At 36.3% G+C, this 17,094-nt stretch overlaps 1 protein-coding gene across 7 annotated transcripts in view; it reads right to left on the reverse strand.

Annotated features, from left to right (window-relative positions):
• Positions 1–17,094, reverse strand: part of NDFIP2 (Nedd4 family interacting protein 2) — a 102,214-nt gene that overhangs the window by 48,806 nt on the left and 36,314 nt on the right. For all 7 annotated transcript variants that reach the window (XR_016388658.1, XR_016388657.1, XR_016388656.1 and 4 more), the window contains exons 3-4: positions 13,412–13,545; positions 7,181–7,274 (exon numbers count right to left, since the gene is read on the reverse strand). Coding sequence is in view for 3 of the 7 variants with exons in the window: in XM_022576957.3 (XP_022432665.1) it covers positions 7,181–7,274; positions 13,412–13,545 (228 nt within the window). In the remaining 4 variants the exon portion in view is untranslated. The remainder of the gene's footprint in view (positions 1–7,180; positions 7,275–13,411; positions 13,546–17,094) is intronic.

Here is a 17,094-nt window from a genome sequence, read left to right on the forward strand (position 1 = left end):
TGATCATTGTTGAAGCTGGGAGATGGATACACAGATGTTTATTACACTCTTGTCTAGTTTGAGAATTTCTACAATGAAAGTTTTTTAAAAAGAATAGAAGAAAAGGCCCTTCTTCCACTGGGTATCACGTTTAACTGTAATGCCTGGAACTGCTGCAGGGAGCTTGCTATCAGCCTGAGGATTAAACCATCACTCCAAATAGTGGGGGAGTGAAGAAAACCGAAATAAGCAAAGCAGAGCCACAGCACTGATATGGTCTGTGCCTGAGGTCTGCTCATCCAGGGACTTCTTATTTTGTGAGATAATCTCCTAGCTATTTAAAACAGTTGAGTAAGGGTTTTCTATTTCTCATAGCAGAAACCATTCTGACATAGGTCCTTGAGATATAATCAGAGTACCTTATTTACGTCCAAGACAGCAACATCATCAAAATAATAATAGTAATAATAATAAAACTAAAGATCAATTTGAACCTAAATCTTGTTCAGTGCCCAGCCTCTTACCCTAAATATCTCCAACCAAGCCTCAGGGAGAATAAAGTAAATTACCTAGAGAAATTCTAGTTTTTCAGAATTCTAAAGACAAAGAGGAAACATTTTAGGATAAGTTTAAATGAAATGGCTATTTCTTCCAAGTAATGCCCTACTCCTGTTAATTTCTTCCTTCCTAATACTTTCTAGTCGCAGCTTTTTTGATCATTTATGGGAAACTGTACTATATGGTGTGATAGTCAGAAAAATCAATTTTGAAATAAGAGGCTCGTGTTTGAGTCACATCGTACTCACTCACTAGATATATGACCTTGGACTCATTGCTGACTTCTGTTGAGCCACAGTCCTCTGATCTTTAAGTACCTACTTCACAAGATTGATAAGAGGATTAAGTGAGAATGTAAAGAGTTTAAGCATAGTACAGAAGCTGGCACACGGTGACTGCTAAAAAAATGCTAGCCATCATCACTACCCATACAAAATGATCTCTTCACATTACAGACTAGGTCCCATCTTTCCTGCAAAACAATTTCAAGAGACACTACTATAAATAAAGCTTGTTTACTCTCTACCGTACTGTACAACAGAGATAGGATATTTCCATCACTGTAGAATAATCTATTGCACATAGCCACTCTGTATCAAACTGGCTAATATTTGTGTTAGGTTAGGGAAAGCACATAACAAAAAATAATTTTATATCTATTTAAACTAAAGAATTTATATTACCAAACAGCAGCAGAGATTCCCAACTGGTTGCTACCTATGTGTTAATGACAGGCTGAGATATGTCTCTCCTTAGCCCTTAGGGCAGGCAGGTGAGGTCTGGGGCAGAGGACAGACTGCCACCAGTCCTGAGCACCTTACCCTTTTATCTCAGTGTGCTATAAACATTCTATCATTTTGCAAGCATGTCATGTTGTTGAAACATAGGAGGCACTGATGGAGAAAACCCAAAACAGCAAAACATTCCAAAAGTGTATTTTCACCTGAGTATGTGTACGTTTAGCTTTGGGGAAAAAATAATTTAAACACTGTCCAATTTCTTCAAAATCAGATTTACCGATATCTATTATATGTATCATTGTAGCCAAAAGAGAAATAAAATTCAAAAGAACAAAAAAGTAGTTAATGAGCCACCATGTTTTCTTTATGCTCTCCGCCAGCAGTATGAATTCCTATAAATTGTGCTCATGTGATATAATTTGTTATAGACTGAACTCTGTCCCCTCAAAATTCGTAGATTAAAGCCCTGACCTCCAGTGTGACTGTACTTAGAGATGGTGCCTTTGGGGAGGTGGCTAAACTTAAATAAGGTTATAAGGGTGAAGCCCTAATACAATAGGATTGGTGTCCTTATAGGAAGAGGAATAGACACGAGAAAGCGCTCTCTCTCTCTGCACACATGTAGAGAAGAGGTCATGTGAGGACACCACAAGAAGACAGCCAACTGCAGGCCCAAAGAGAACCCTCACCAGAAACCAAATTTTCTGGCACCTTAATCTTGGACTTCTACCCTCCAGAACTGTGAGAAAATAAATTTTCATTGTTTAAGCCACCCAGACTGTGCTTTTTCGTTATGGCAGCCTGAATAGACAAATGCATAACTTAATCATCTTTAATTGGTTTAAGCACTAGGAAAACAGAGAAGTTGTGACTACTGAAGCATAAATAGATTCACTTTTTATGCCCCTTGGCCTATAAAATAGAAGTAAAGCTGAAGAGGTCTTTACAGTACAGAAAGAGCAAAGCATTCAATTCTGGATCCTCTAGGACATGTCTGCCTCAGTTGTCAAAAAAGAGAATTTAATAAATTGTACACTAAACCTTAAGTATGTAAAATCCATAAAACAAATAATGTGTAGTAGAGGCAGGTGAACATATACATGCCTAAGAAAGAAGACAAGAACAGAAGGACAAGTTAAGACTGAGAACAGGTAGGCTCCACACAAAGTCACAAGCCAAGTAAGAAGCATAGCTGGGACTGGAGCATCCACGTCTTTTATGCCTATATCCAGTGATCTTTTCATTATATACACCTCCCACCTACCCAAAGAGGTTAGCAGAATAATCTAGAAAGCAATATTGTACACTGTAGTTTATCCATTAACTAGTAAGGCTACACTTTAAAATTTTCAATAGCCACAAGATACTTATTAATAATAAAGGGGAAAAGAGTAACTTCATAGTGAAGAAAGCTGGCGGACACTACCTTAACCTGACGAGAGTTAACATCACTAGTAATAAGACATATCTAGATCATTGCTTCTGATTTGATGTACTGAAAAGAACACATCATTTCTGTGGTATTCTTGAGGGGGAAAAAAGAAAAAAAAGGAAATAAATGCAAAACCTGAATCTAATCATGAGGAAACATGAGCTAAATCCTAACTGAAAGACATGCTACAAAATAACTGACCAGTGTTCTTCAGAAGAATCAAAGTTGTTATGAAACAAAGAAAGACTAAGAAACTGTTCCAGGTTGAGGCAGACTAAGGAAACACAGAAACTAATATAATGTGTAATCCTGAAATAGATCCTAGATCAAGAAAAGGACATCAGTGGGACAACTGGCAAAATGTGAATAAGGTCTACAAACTAGTTAGTAGTATTTTGTAATGTTAATTTCCTAATGTTGATCATTGGACTGAAGTTACATACGTTAACACTTGGAAAATGAAAGTTATATGGCAATTGTACTATTTTTGCAATTTTTTCCTAAATTTAAAATTATTTCAAAATGAAAAGTTTAAAAAGTTTTAAATTAAATTTTGATACTTGCTTTGAAAATAAACAAATGAGTATCATAAATGAATGAATACCAATATACTAACATTAAGCACTTATTAAATTTTTTATCACAGAAAAATCCTCATTATATATAAATGCACCAGGTTTCAAACACAGTAAGTTCCCAAAGAATAATCAGTTTCACTATACTTGATTCTGAACTGCATAAAGGCAAATTCCTATCTTATCCTCATGCAATTCTCTTTGTTTAAACTATCAGCCATTGAGAAAAACATGAAGCTAACAATTTATTAATTTTAAGACATTTCCACTAAATTATAAGCAATGAAATGACAAGATTATTTTTCTTATAAACAGAACAAATTCAATAAAATGTTCACAAATATGAGTTTCTTAAGGTGTAGTTATAAATCTTAGATGTCCCCCCTTTCTGGATTCACTTACAGTATGTGACCTCATCTAAAAACATAGCTTTACATGAACAGAATAAGTCATCAATGCATTGTTTTTCAATGTGTAGTGCCCAGATAACCCCTCTAAGAACTGTCACTTTTATGATTCATCCATGGTAGGTACTTGAAAGAATTTACTGAATAAAGATGCTCAAGATCACTAATCGTTGGGGAAATGCAAATTAAATCACAAAGAGATACTACCACACAACTATTAGATTTCTAAAATTTTTTTTTTTTTCTGTGGTACCCGGGCCTCTCACTGTTGTGGCCTCTCCCGTTGCGGAGCACAGGCTCCGGACGCGCGGCAATGGCTCAGCGGCACAGGCTCAGCGGCAATGGCTCACGGGCCCAGCCGCTCCGCGGCACGTACCCATATCCCCTGCATCGGCAGGCGGTCTCTCAACCACTGCGCCACCAGGGAAGCCCTAGATTTCTAAAACTTTTAAAACTGTTAATACTAAATGCTGACGAGGATCAGACCAATAGGAACTTTCATTCACTGCTGGTAGGAATGCAGAACAGAACTGAAAGACAGTTCGGCAATTTCTTACAAATCAGAATTCACGTTTCAAAACACCTTTCTAATTCTTTTTAAAGTTACGTACAAGTAACTTAATATCTTTTAAATTATGTTTCCCTCAAGTCTAAAATGGGAATAATGCCGGTGATTAATTATTACTATAGCATGCTGACGTGAAGATTCACACACAGTACAAAAGGCTAAACCTTAGAAAAGTTTTCTAAACAGAATCCATTACATTTTTAAGCATTAGAGTTCAAGGTCATTTCCACAGAACGTCAATTATCGAACGAACCAAACCTTAATTTCTAGCTTTTAACTAACATATAACTGATTCTTTTAGAGACAAAATCTCTTAAAAGTATGCTCAGATACAAGCACATAAGGCACACATAAGGCATTTTTCAGTGACACTTCAAGGGATTAGGAGAAGCAAAACATTATCAGGGGATACACACGTTTCGTTCTTTACATTTTCTGAACATGGACAAGCAATTATCTCACCAAATTTACGCGTAAACTTTTTTTTAGGGTTACATGTGGTAAGAGACTGAATTGTAGACATTGAAAACAGAGAAGGAAAGAATTAAACCAACAAAAGGTTTTAACTGAAATATTCTTATTGATAATCACTGCAGTTTTATTTGCACAACTTGTATAACCTGAAATGCTTAAATTATAAACCACGCTAAAGAAAATCTATTTCCAGACCTTAGAAATAGACAACAGAACAGAACATAGACAATAGCTACTGGATAGTTTAGAGTTTGGAAAATATAGCAAGTTGCAATTTGTAGAACAGCCACTAGATGGTAGTGACTACAAATAAATCTATGCTCATTAAAGCAAATAAACTGAAGTACTGGCCTACACCCTACCCAAAGAAATGTATCAGGAAATGAAGGTGAAAAATAATTTATAATCTTACTCTTATAATACTGGTGCAGTATTTGTAGAATAGGAAGCATAAAGATATAAACTGTAGAAACAGAATTTAGTAAAAATGTAATAAAAGGCAGGTAATTTACATTAATATATTAAATGTAAATATTTATATTCATATTAATTAATGTAGCACCAGTGGCCAAAAATAAGGTCAACCTTATTTTTGTGCCTAGGTTACTGTGCATTTACAACACTGGTGTATCAGTGAAATGCTGTCAGATCTAAAAAATAAAGATTGATAAGAAGATAGCATGGTTAAGTGAAATATAGAAATGGAGAGATAATAACTAAGCTCTGAGTCAAATAATTAGATGGTGTCAAATAACATGTTTTTATTCCTAAGAAACAGGTATTTATACTAACTACAAATAACTACAATAAATTTAAATTCTTTCTTTTTCCAATGAAGATTTCTTAAAAGGCAACCATAAAAGGAATTAATGTTTATGCTACTCTTTTTGTAAAGAAAATATGTGGGAAGCCTGTTATTAATATAAAGGTTACCAGGTTGAACTTAAACTAAGAAAAAAATTAAAGTTCACTAGACTAACAGTACAAAACAGAGTTATTTGTAGCCAAAGTGTTCATTTCCTTTTCATCATACTTAACATCATATCTAACTACAAATTATAACTAAAACCACAAGACATAAATATTTCATATACAGGGAGCTCCCCTGGTGGCGCAGTGGTTGAGAGTCCACCTGCCGATGCAGGGGACGCAGGTTCGTGCCCCGGTCCAGGAAGATCCTGCATGCCGTGGAGCGGCTGGGCCCGTGGGCCATGGCCGCTGGGCCTGCGCGTCCGGAGCCTGTGCTCCGCAACGGGAGAGGTCACAACGGTGAGAGGCCCACGTACAACATAAAAAAAAAAAAAAAATTGCATATACATTAGCTGATTGCCAACCTGAATACAATTTAGTAAATCTGAAGAGAAAAATGTAACTGCCTGCCCATCCACACACACATTTCTGAGCGGTTCAACTACTATTCTCCAGTAGATGAAATGAAATAAGGAAAGGAAGCAAGAAACCATTTGAAAATGGAGGAAAAGGTAAGGGAATTTTCAGACTCAAAAGTAACTCAACTTAGGAAGTATGTATTTTCTATTTTGTCTATTTTTTTTTGTCTGTTATTAAAGTTGAATGTGGTACTTTACATAGGTAAAACATTCCTCAGTTCTAGCTTCAAAATTAACTCTACAGCTGAAATAAATTAAATCAGCATTCTATCACAGAAGGTATGAAAGCGTGGTCATTTAACCAGGTTGAGGGCAGAAATTAACCCTACCATAATCTAATAAATGTACTTAGTTGAATACTGGGTTTCCAAACATTATTTTATCAATTTACAGTTTGAGTGCCATAATATTATGTACTGAGTGTACTATGTGCCATTCCTGAGATAGGAACTGAAATAATGAAGACTCTAATGAAGTCTTTCCACAAGTAGCTTAAGTCTACTTTATAAAGTCAAATGTTAATTTAAGAATGTTGCAAAAAGTTAAAGTTTTACGGTTTCCGGTCTTCTAATTACTCGCCATTCCGCACAAATAAGACAGACCTTCATACTCCTGTGTCTCAAATCACATTGTTCCAGTTCCCCAGAATATCTCCTTTTCCAACCCTTCCTCCTGTTTAAAGACACTCAAGTGGAAGTCCTCTGCTCCAAAAGCAGAATTTATCATTTCATTATACATGCTCCTATAGCCCCAAATGGACATGCAGCATTTCACATACAAAAACATATTTAGCTTTAAATATGCTTATATATATCTCTATACAGTCAGCATCTAGCATAATAACTGCAATACAAAGTTACCTGATAAGCGTTTAACAAATTCTAGGATTTGTATCGTATGATCACAGCTAGTTAAATGTCAAGATCAATTTACATTTTAAACAAGGTAAGATACACACTGACAGTATCTGCCTTCCCTCACTGTCGATGTTACTTTAAATACATACACAACCAATAAATGCAAAAAAATAGTTTGGAAATAGTTTCAGTTTTCACTTACTGAAAAACGCCAGCATGAAAATCCCATCATTACCCACTCTGAGCTGGTCTGCATCACTGAAGTCATCTCTTGTTGGACACTCTTCCTCTTGAATCTGTAAAACATAAACTATTAGAATAGCTCACTAAACTATTGATAATTACAACTTTATTATCTTAAGTGTAAAGATAAAAATTTAAATAAAACCTAACGTCCTCAATGTATTGTATAGGCAAAATGAGATAATGAGTACAGTATCTGATACATAATAAGTACTCAAAAAACATTAGCAAGTACTAATTTTTCATGGACACCCCTGAAAAGAGTAACTTTAAAAGTAAACACAAAAAAGATAAAAATTGAATAACATCGAATTAATGAAAATGACATCACAGAAGATCGATGTGACACTGCTGCATCAGTGTCAAATGGAAAGAGGATTTTTCATAATCCGTGGTGAACTCTAAATTGGTACCAACTCTATGGTTGGCAATTTGGCAATATTTATCAAAAATTAAAACGTACACATCCTCCAACACAGTAATTCCAGCTCATGAAATATAAGAAATGATGTATTACAGATAATTCACTGCAGCAATGTTAATAAGAGCAAAAACTTAGACACAATCTAAATGCCCATCAATAGTGGGCAACTGTCAGGAGATAATTCTCTGTGAGTCTTTCATGTTTCTACATGTCTCCCATGTAGAGGCATTGGCTACCTTTTTTATGTATTATCTTTTCAAGGATGTTTATATAGTAGATGGCTTTGGGAGAGAGAAATAGTATCTCTCTCCAGAGCAGAGATGTAGGCATGCTTATTAACCATTAGAAAATATTGGGTTCCCCTGAACTCAGAGTTCCACACTGCGAGCAGAGGCATCGCTTGGCCCTCTCTGAGTTGCCCTGCAGGACCTGAGGCTCAGGAAACTGCCATGAGAAAATGCTAATACCCTGGCTACTACTACTGCTGTGAAAAATAAAGTTTCTGTCTCTGACCCAGCAGTCCTGTGTCTTCTGTGAGCATCCACAAAACTGTGACAAGCTAATCAGTTACCTTGCAAGTAGGCTAAAATCTCAGACCGTTTATAATTCTTGAGATCAATGAAATAAATTATTGTATATCTAAAACAATGAAATTCAAAAAGCAATGTAAAGATTTAAAAATAAATTACAATCTCCAAAATATATTAAGTGAAAATCATTTATATAGTACAATACTTTTGTGTACAAAAATAATATACAAACACATTACTGTAGTTACTTATGAATGTCGAGAAACTTCTCTGGAAGCACGTACAAAGTCTGTTATCACTAATTGCCTCCAATATTCAACAAATTTTTTTTTTTTTAACAAATATTGATAGAATACCCATTCTACATAAGACTTTGCTTCCTGGTACTTGGGATATATGAATGTATGTAAAACAAAGATGCTTGCCTTTCTGAAGCCTATATCCCAGTGAGGGGAGCTGGACAATAAATAAAGACATAATAAATAAGTTACTAATACAAAAGGTATATAAATGCTCTGCAAAAAAAAAAAAGTAAGGAAAGGATGTTTAGGAAAAAAAAATGTAAGGAAAGGATGTTTAGAATGTTTAGTAAGGGCTACAGTTTTCAATATGGTGGTCGCATAAGCCTCATTAAGGTGACACTGAGCAAAGAATTAAAGGAGAGGTAAGAGAGTCAGCCATGCAGATATCTCATAGAGGAGTGTTTTAGGCAGAGGGATAAACCAGTGCCAAGTTCCTAAGAGAGAATCAGACCTGGCATGTTACAAAAATAGTAAGGAGGCTAACATGGTTGAAACCACAGTGAATAAGAGAGAAAACAGGAAGAAATCAAGCCAGAGTCCACTAAAGGACCCTGGATTTTACTAAGTGAACTGGGAGGTCTTACAGAGTTTTGATCAAATGATTGACATGACCTGATTTACAAACTCACTATCTCCATGTTACATATACATAACCTCAGTTGGGTGTTAATTTTCAATTTTGTGTTAGTACACACAGAGGCTCAGAGAAGCTCAGTGCCTTGCCCAAAATCACATAATTAGTTAGGTCAAGGCAGGACTTAAATCCAGGATACCAATGTTCTTTCCATGCAATCATGGTAGTCTCACTACATATATTACTTTTCTGAAAGAAGAAGACTTTCAGGGACTTCCCTGGTGGCGCAGTGGTTAAGAATCCGCCTGCCAATGCAGGGGACATGGGTTCGAGCCCTGGTCCAGGAAGATCCCACATGCCGCGGAGCAACTAAGCCTGTGCGCCACAACTACTGAAGCCCCCCGCGCGCCTAGAACCTGTGCTCCGCAGCAAGAGAAGCCATCGCAGTGAGAAGCCCGCGTACTCCAACGAAGAGCAGCCCCTGCTCACTGCAACTAGAGAAAGCCTGCGTGCAGTGATGAAGACCCAACACAGGCAAAAATAAATAAATAATTATATTAAAAAAAAAAAAAAAAAAAGACTTTCAAAACCATATTGCTCCTTATTTAGGCAAAAAGATCCCTTCAACTCTGCAATCATATATCCTTATGGTCTTATGGTCAATTTAATAACTGGCAATGATTAAATACATATTAATGAATTTTTATATCATTTCAAGCTAATTTAAGAAATAAACATTAAAGCACAGTAGAAGGCCAAAAAAACACTGTCAATATGATGGCAAGAATATAAAATTTCATACTCTTTTTGAAATACCAGTCCAAGAGATTTTATCATAGGACATCATTTTTTTTCTTTTTTTTTAATTTATTTATTTCTATTTTTATTTTTGGCTGCGTTGGGTCTTTGTTGCTGTATGCGGGCTTTTCTCTAGTTGCGGCGAGCAGGGCTACTCTTTGTTGCGGTGCACGGGCTTACCATTGGGTGGCTTCTCTTGTTGCAGAGCACAGGCTCTAGGTGCGCGGGCTTCAGTAGTTGTGGCACTCAGGCTCAATAGCTGTGGCTTGTGGGCTCTAGAGAGCAGGCTCAGTAGTTGTGGTGCACAGGCTTAGTTGCTCCACAGCATGTGGGATCTTCCTGGACCAGGGCTCGAACCCATGTCCGCTGCATTGGCAGGCAGACTCCCAACGACTGCGCCACCAGGGAAGCCCAGGACATCATTTTTAAAAAGATAGAAGACATGTGCACAAAGATGTCCTTTACAGCATTAACACAAAAACACAAACACTCTTGAAAAGAATCTAATTGTTCACTAGAGAGGAATGGCCACTATATTATAGTATATTGATTCCATGGAATTTCACTCAACCATTAACATAACAGAAAAATATTTACATAAAATACTTAAAAAATAAAAGATAGTAGCCATGCAATAATTTCAATTACATTAAACACTGACTTGTAAACCCTAAAATTGGTAAAAAAAAAAAAAATTAAAACGAAGAGCTGTAATAGGACAACAGTCGTATTTTTCTTTCTAATTTCCCACAGTGGCTAATTTAAAGAAAGCATGCATTAACTTCATTAACTGTTATTTATTAAACACCAAGGATGTGCCAGATAATAGCAAGGTGCTAGAAATGTAAACACAAGGTCGTCTTGGAGTTGTTCACAATTTATCAAGTGCTAGCTTTTACATCAAAAGACAAGTTACTGACACACAATTTTAAACAAGGTACCAAAAAATGAACACTATCCACTATATATGGTCATAATATGAGATTAAGTGACAAGCCATGCTCTAAAAGTTTTATAAAGTGAATCATGTGAAACAAATATTTTTCAGAGAAATATTAAAAATGGGCAATACACTTCAGTAGATCAATGAGTCATCACATAATCATACCTGCAACCCTACTCATGAGAAATACGAAATAGTAGAAAACAGTATTGTTTCCAAGTCTCCAGGCTACCTACATTCCCCCAATGAGACTGGATTTAAGAAATAAACTTTCAGCTCATCCAGCTGAGATTCATTTACAACTGAATGTACTCAAGTGCTAATCAGACCAGTTTTTTATCTGAATCAGGTATAGAAATTCATACTGAATGACACTTTGCAGAAAGAGGGTGCTGGAGCACTGGGATAGAAAGGGACGAATTTGAAAGATTTTTTTACAAGGACCTAAGTTATAAGTTAGTCTCTTCATACAACTCTGTTTTTGCTTTCCATAAAATTTTCCACAATTCTCACAAGCTAGAGTTACAATGGTATCGGAAATGGGTAAAAACAGAAAACTTTTCTTTATGGACATATTCCAGCTCAGGCTCGGAATCACATTACTTTCTAAAAACAAGACACTGGAAATGATGAAGAGTTTTTAATAGTAACACTTCAGAGTTTTCTTTCCAAAAGGTAAAATCACCTTTATGCTTACCTCAAAGCACAGAGAACAAGACTTAATGCTTCCTACTTTCTCTTTAGAGTTCTATCCAACTGTGTAGAAGTTAGGGCAATAGAGGACCCAAGGCCCTAAACATCCTTTAAGGAACTTTACCATTTCCAAAGTCCCTAGAAAAACACTCCCTGAGAAAAGGAGTTACTGTCCTACTTCACTGAGAGTGTGTGCATGTAAATATAATGCATGTACAAACACACATGCACTAATAAAAACTCCACACCTTAATAGATCTATCCTCCTTCTCCATAATTCTCCCCTCCCAACATCAAAAATCCTTATTGACTGAGCTATATTTATGCCACTGTCTTAACAGAAACTTACTTCCCCCTCAGAAGGAAAAGAAATCAATAATAGGGGCTTCCCTGGTGCAGGGGTGCAGTGGTTAAGAATCCGCCTGCCAATGGAGGAGACACGGGTTCGAGCTCTGGTCCAGGAAGATCCCACATGCCGCGAAGCAACTAAGCCTGCGTACCACAACTACTGAGCCTGAGCTCTAGAGCCCGCGAGCCACAACTACTGAGCCCGTGTGCCACAACTACTGAAATCCGCACGTCTAGAACACGTGCTCCGCAACAAGAGAAGCTGGCACACTGCACTGAAGAGGGGCCCCTGCTCGCCACAACTAGGGAGAAGCCCACAAGCAGCAACAAAGACCCAACAGAGCCAAAAATAAAACAATTAATTAATTAATTAATTTTTTAAAAATCAATAATAAATTTGAGGTTTACTACCTTTACTTATGTGCTCAAAACTATTTATGATGACGTTTAACTCTGTGTGTGTTGGAGGATGTGAGTGGGAGCAGGTCTGAAGAGGGTTGTGGCTGATGAAAGAAACCTGTCCAGGAAAAACGCTTACCCATCAAATAATCTACGTGCTGGGCTCTGGCCTGATGGCAGCAGAACAAGAATGCTATACATACAAGCACCTTCTTCTCCCTTTTCCCCTCACCTAATTCTAGCTTTCCTGTGTCACGTGATATTTCTGTGTCTTTTTCCTGAACAAAATGGGGTTAACCCAGAATCTGACATCTCTAAAGACTAAAGCAAGAAATAAAGGTAACAAACTCTAGTCCTGCTTGCAGTCACATTAAAATGTAAATAATTTCTACCTTTTACCTGACTGAAGAATAGCATACATACATCTCATTGATTCTCCATTACTGAGACAGCCACTCCTTTTACCAGAACAGGAAATAACACAAATAGTGTATCACTGACTCTATTACTAAGACAGGGAGATGAGGGAGAAAAAAGGACGGTGGAATCTTTCACCATCATTCCCAAATTCTAGGGTGGCATGTGTTCAAAGGACAAAAAAAAAAAAAAGTGAATTGACAAACATAATTTTGTAGGCCTGGTAACTTCCTTCTTTGTGTCTTTAACCTACCTTGAATTCATTCATAGAGTCATGAAACTGGCTATGCTAATATATAAAAAATGAATAGAAAAAAATGATCTATAATTATAGTTATGGACCACAGAATCTAAACTATATAAGAAGGGAAATAAGGACATTGAAGACACTTCATTGACAGTGAAGAGGTCAACGGGGTGGGGGTAACTTGAATGAGGGAGTCAGAAGTATGGGGGGTGAAGGTTAGTGCATGATATGCCTGAAATCAAGACTTAGGAAATGATAAATTATTGGTAAAGATTCCACCTAGGATGACCAGGGTGGGTGCAGGAGAAGACCAATAGAAATCGAAATCGAATGAGAAGGTCAAGGAATGCAGAAGGTAAATTTAAATAGGAGAGTGCCAAAAAATGATGACACAAATAAGGAGTAGTAAATACTAAAAAAACTACAAGCACAAAGAACTACTTTTGATATTACTGAATATACATATCAATTAACACAAATAATATTCTCAGAAGGAAATGATAACATTGTCTTACTCTTTGAGATGTTTCTGCTGCTGCAGCTGCCATTGCAGCAGCTTTGGCCTTCTCAGCTTCATCATACGTAGGAAGAGAGGTAGCAACACTGTAAGGAGGTGGCACAGGATAAAACTCACTGTAAACTTCTGTATCTGAAGAAAAGGATTTTTAAAAAAGATAACCATTAAAACAAACTAATATTACGTTTATAGCCAGAACATAATTTAATAAGTTACAGAACGCCACTAAAGACTATCACTATTTGTAGTCCTATGTTATAAGCTATATAACATATAAATTACTACTACATCGTATATATTATTTTAGTCCTATATTTATTATCAAGAGAAAGAACTGACAAATGTCATCTAATGGCTGATATACCAAACAAGAACATCAAGAATGAGACTCTGAAAATGTGGGCAACACAAAGGAGGTAAACTCACCTCACCATATATGAGCATCCTCTATGTTCCTAATGCTATGCTCAAAGACTTTATTTGCCCATAATCTCACAGACAAAAAGTAAAAATATCAGGAATAATGGTAACAAACACGGAAACAGCACTAGCCATTTACTATAACACTGCTAAATACATTAACCTTAGCAACTCTGAGGTTCACTTAAGTGATTTGCCCAGTATCACACAATCAAGAAGTGGCAGAAGCCAGGGATTTCCTGACTCCAAATACTTTATTATTTATTTATTCTCATATTTACTTGATAATATATAAGACGTTAATTTTTCTACACAGGTCAATTTTAACAACTCCTAAGAAAACTCAGTATTTCTCTTTGCTAAAAGATTGATGATTTTTAACTCTTTTTTTTACTCTTGTCCCTTCTTCCATTTTCCCCCCATCTACCTAGTTCTTTAGGTTTTCTTTTTTAGAAGAATTTCTCCCTCCCCAATTTTTAAGCTATTTTTGAAATATGATCTCCAGAAGTATTAAATATAGACTGCTAATTTTTTAAAAAAACTGCATCATTTATTGCCAACTTTGGTATAAGTAAAATCATACACACAGGTCAATCAATTGATTAGACTTACGCTAGAATCACTGACATAAAAAACAGGCAGATTCTAAAAGTAGTACACACCACAACGTTTGACATCACCTCTGTAGTTTCCTCTATCATAACTACAGCATTTTTACGTCTTCCACATTGTTTACAATTTTACCTATCTTTATCAGATTTTCTTGCATTTTCCACATGAAAAAACACTGCACTCCAGCAATATTTTTCCTGTTGTGTTTTAATATACATAGGTGTTTTTTTTTGTACATAGGTTTTAAAATAAGTATTTTTAATGCTATCAATAAGAGCTAAGGATCTGAAGTTAGGCAATTTTCAATCTAATAACAGGAAGTGGTTAGTGGGAGTATAATACTGAATGTTATCCACCAAAAGTCACAAGAGCCATAAATTCTTAGAAAAGACTTATTATTAGGATGTAAAAACACCATATACCGTCAAGTAAATAGATTTCTTTAATTCTGAAGATGGGAGTGGAAGCAAAATTTAAGTAAAAACCATGATTATGAATTTAAGCAATAACATTAAAACTATACATTTTTAAAACTGGAACAATGGCATATATATATATATATCCAAGGAGATGAGATCCTTACATTAAAAATAGATGTGTAAGTTTCTGAAAAATTTTAAGACCCAAGATAGAAAAAATATCTCCACCAATAACAGGTGAAAGTTGGGAAGGAGCACCTTTAATTTTCACTTGTTAATTTTACTTACTTTTCTTCTACCCTTTGAGGCAGTGGTTGGTTCTCAACCACAGAATTTAAAGTCTGGGGAGCTCCAATCCCAGCTCCTCTTCTTAGAAGTTATGTGACCTCAAGCAAATCACTTAAGCACTGTGAAGTTCCACTTTCTCATCCATAAAACTGACCCAGCGAGGCTATTACTTGCTATTATGGGACGAAATAGAAGAGTATTCAAGAGGACTCTGTGAACTGTGCAACACTATGCAAATGTCACCTTTTATAACTGACGTTGCTCAGATCTATAAAAGCAGCCATAAGGTGACCTACTGAAGAACATAATCTCCACAGAAAACGGGCACTGCCCATGCCTAAAATATAACAACACTGACTAAGAAGCTGAAGAAAAATAATATCAACAGTTTTCATTAAACAGAAACCCCAAATTCTAGAATTATTCAGTTCCTGTGCTCAATTATAGTCAGGAATGGCCTTTTAGCACAGGTGAAAAAATTTAAAAGACCAGAAATCACAGAGGAGACTGTGAGAATAACTGAACTTCTAGGTACCAGGCTCCACTTGTTTCACAGTTGAAATTTATCTAACCTTTAAAAATGTCATGCTACATTATCAAAACTATTCCAGATCATAGAAAAATGAGAAGCTTCTCAATTCACTTTATGTTGCTTCCATAATATTAATACCCAAACCAAAAAGACAGCACATAAAGTCATAGATCACACTAATAAAGCCACAAAAACTCTAAATAAAATATTAACAAATTTAAATCCAGGAAAGACTAGAACATGATGACAAAAAGAATTTATTCTAAGAATATAGGGATGGATTAGCTTAAAGAAGAAATCTGTTAATAATACATTTCATTACAACAAAAATTGAAGGAGAAAAACCATGTAATTTTACAATAAGGTACCAAAAAGATGACTCCCAGGTTTCTGGCCTGCTGGAGCCATTTATTGAAATGGGGAAGACTGTCAAAGGAGAAGCTCTAGAGGGCGGTAGAGGGAAGAGGCTGTATACAGTTGTGGTGGTGATACTCTCTGAAACTCTTCCCATGAAGAGGTGGAGACTAATTCCTCAATAATCTTGAATAGAGACTAAGTGACTCACTTCTAACAGCCTGAATGTGACAGATGTGACACTGTGACTTTTGAGGCAATGTCACGGATTCCATTTGGCTTTCTCTCAGAATGCTTGTTCTTAGAAGCCAGCCTCCATTCAGTGAAGAGCCCAGGCCACAACAAGAGGTCACATATAGTTGTTCTGGCCAACAGCCTCAGCTGAGGCCCTAGCATCAGCCAGCAAACGTGTGAATAAGGAAGCCTGCAATTACCTCCAGTCCCAGAGTCACCATCAGACAACAATCACCTGAGACCCTAGCAGAGAACTTCATAAAGAAGCCCAGTTCCCCCCAAACCATGAGAATTAACAAGCATAAATGATTGTTATTTTACTCCATTACGTTTGAGGTAGTCTGTTAAACAGCAATAGCAACAGTAGCCACAACAAAGGGATTGCAATTTCACTCTCAGCATCTTCCATCATAGAATGATTAACTTAGCATTACTGGGAAAATACAAATTGTGACCAGAGAAACAGATGAGGGTAGTTCTTGAGAATGACCTGCAAGGATGAGATGAACAGTAGCAAGCAGTAATCACTGCCTTGTATCCAGGAAATATTACCATGAGTAGGGGGGACATTATGTGTATGCTTCACCTCCATTCACATGTACTTACCACATTCTCACATTCATCATTAATAATACCTTGTTTATGACTATATAAGTAAACACACACACACACATGGGTATGTTTATATATTCATGTGTGTATGCATTATATGTGTGCATGAATATATATGTATATATGGTTATTTCTTCCAAAAGCTATATGGCTAATCCACTGGGAAGGGATTCTAGTAAGCATAAGAAAGTTTAACAAGCTACACTTTTA

The sequence above is a fragment of the Delphinapterus leucas genome, chromosome 18 (assembly GCF_059928025.1).
Source record: "Delphinapterus leucas isolate spDelLeu-1000000601 "Yukka" chromosome 18, BTC_Dleu_Yukka2, whole genome shotgun sequence".
Taxonomy (NCBI): domain Eukaryota; kingdom Metazoa; phylum Chordata; class Mammalia; order Artiodactyla; family Monodontidae; genus Delphinapterus; species Delphinapterus leucas.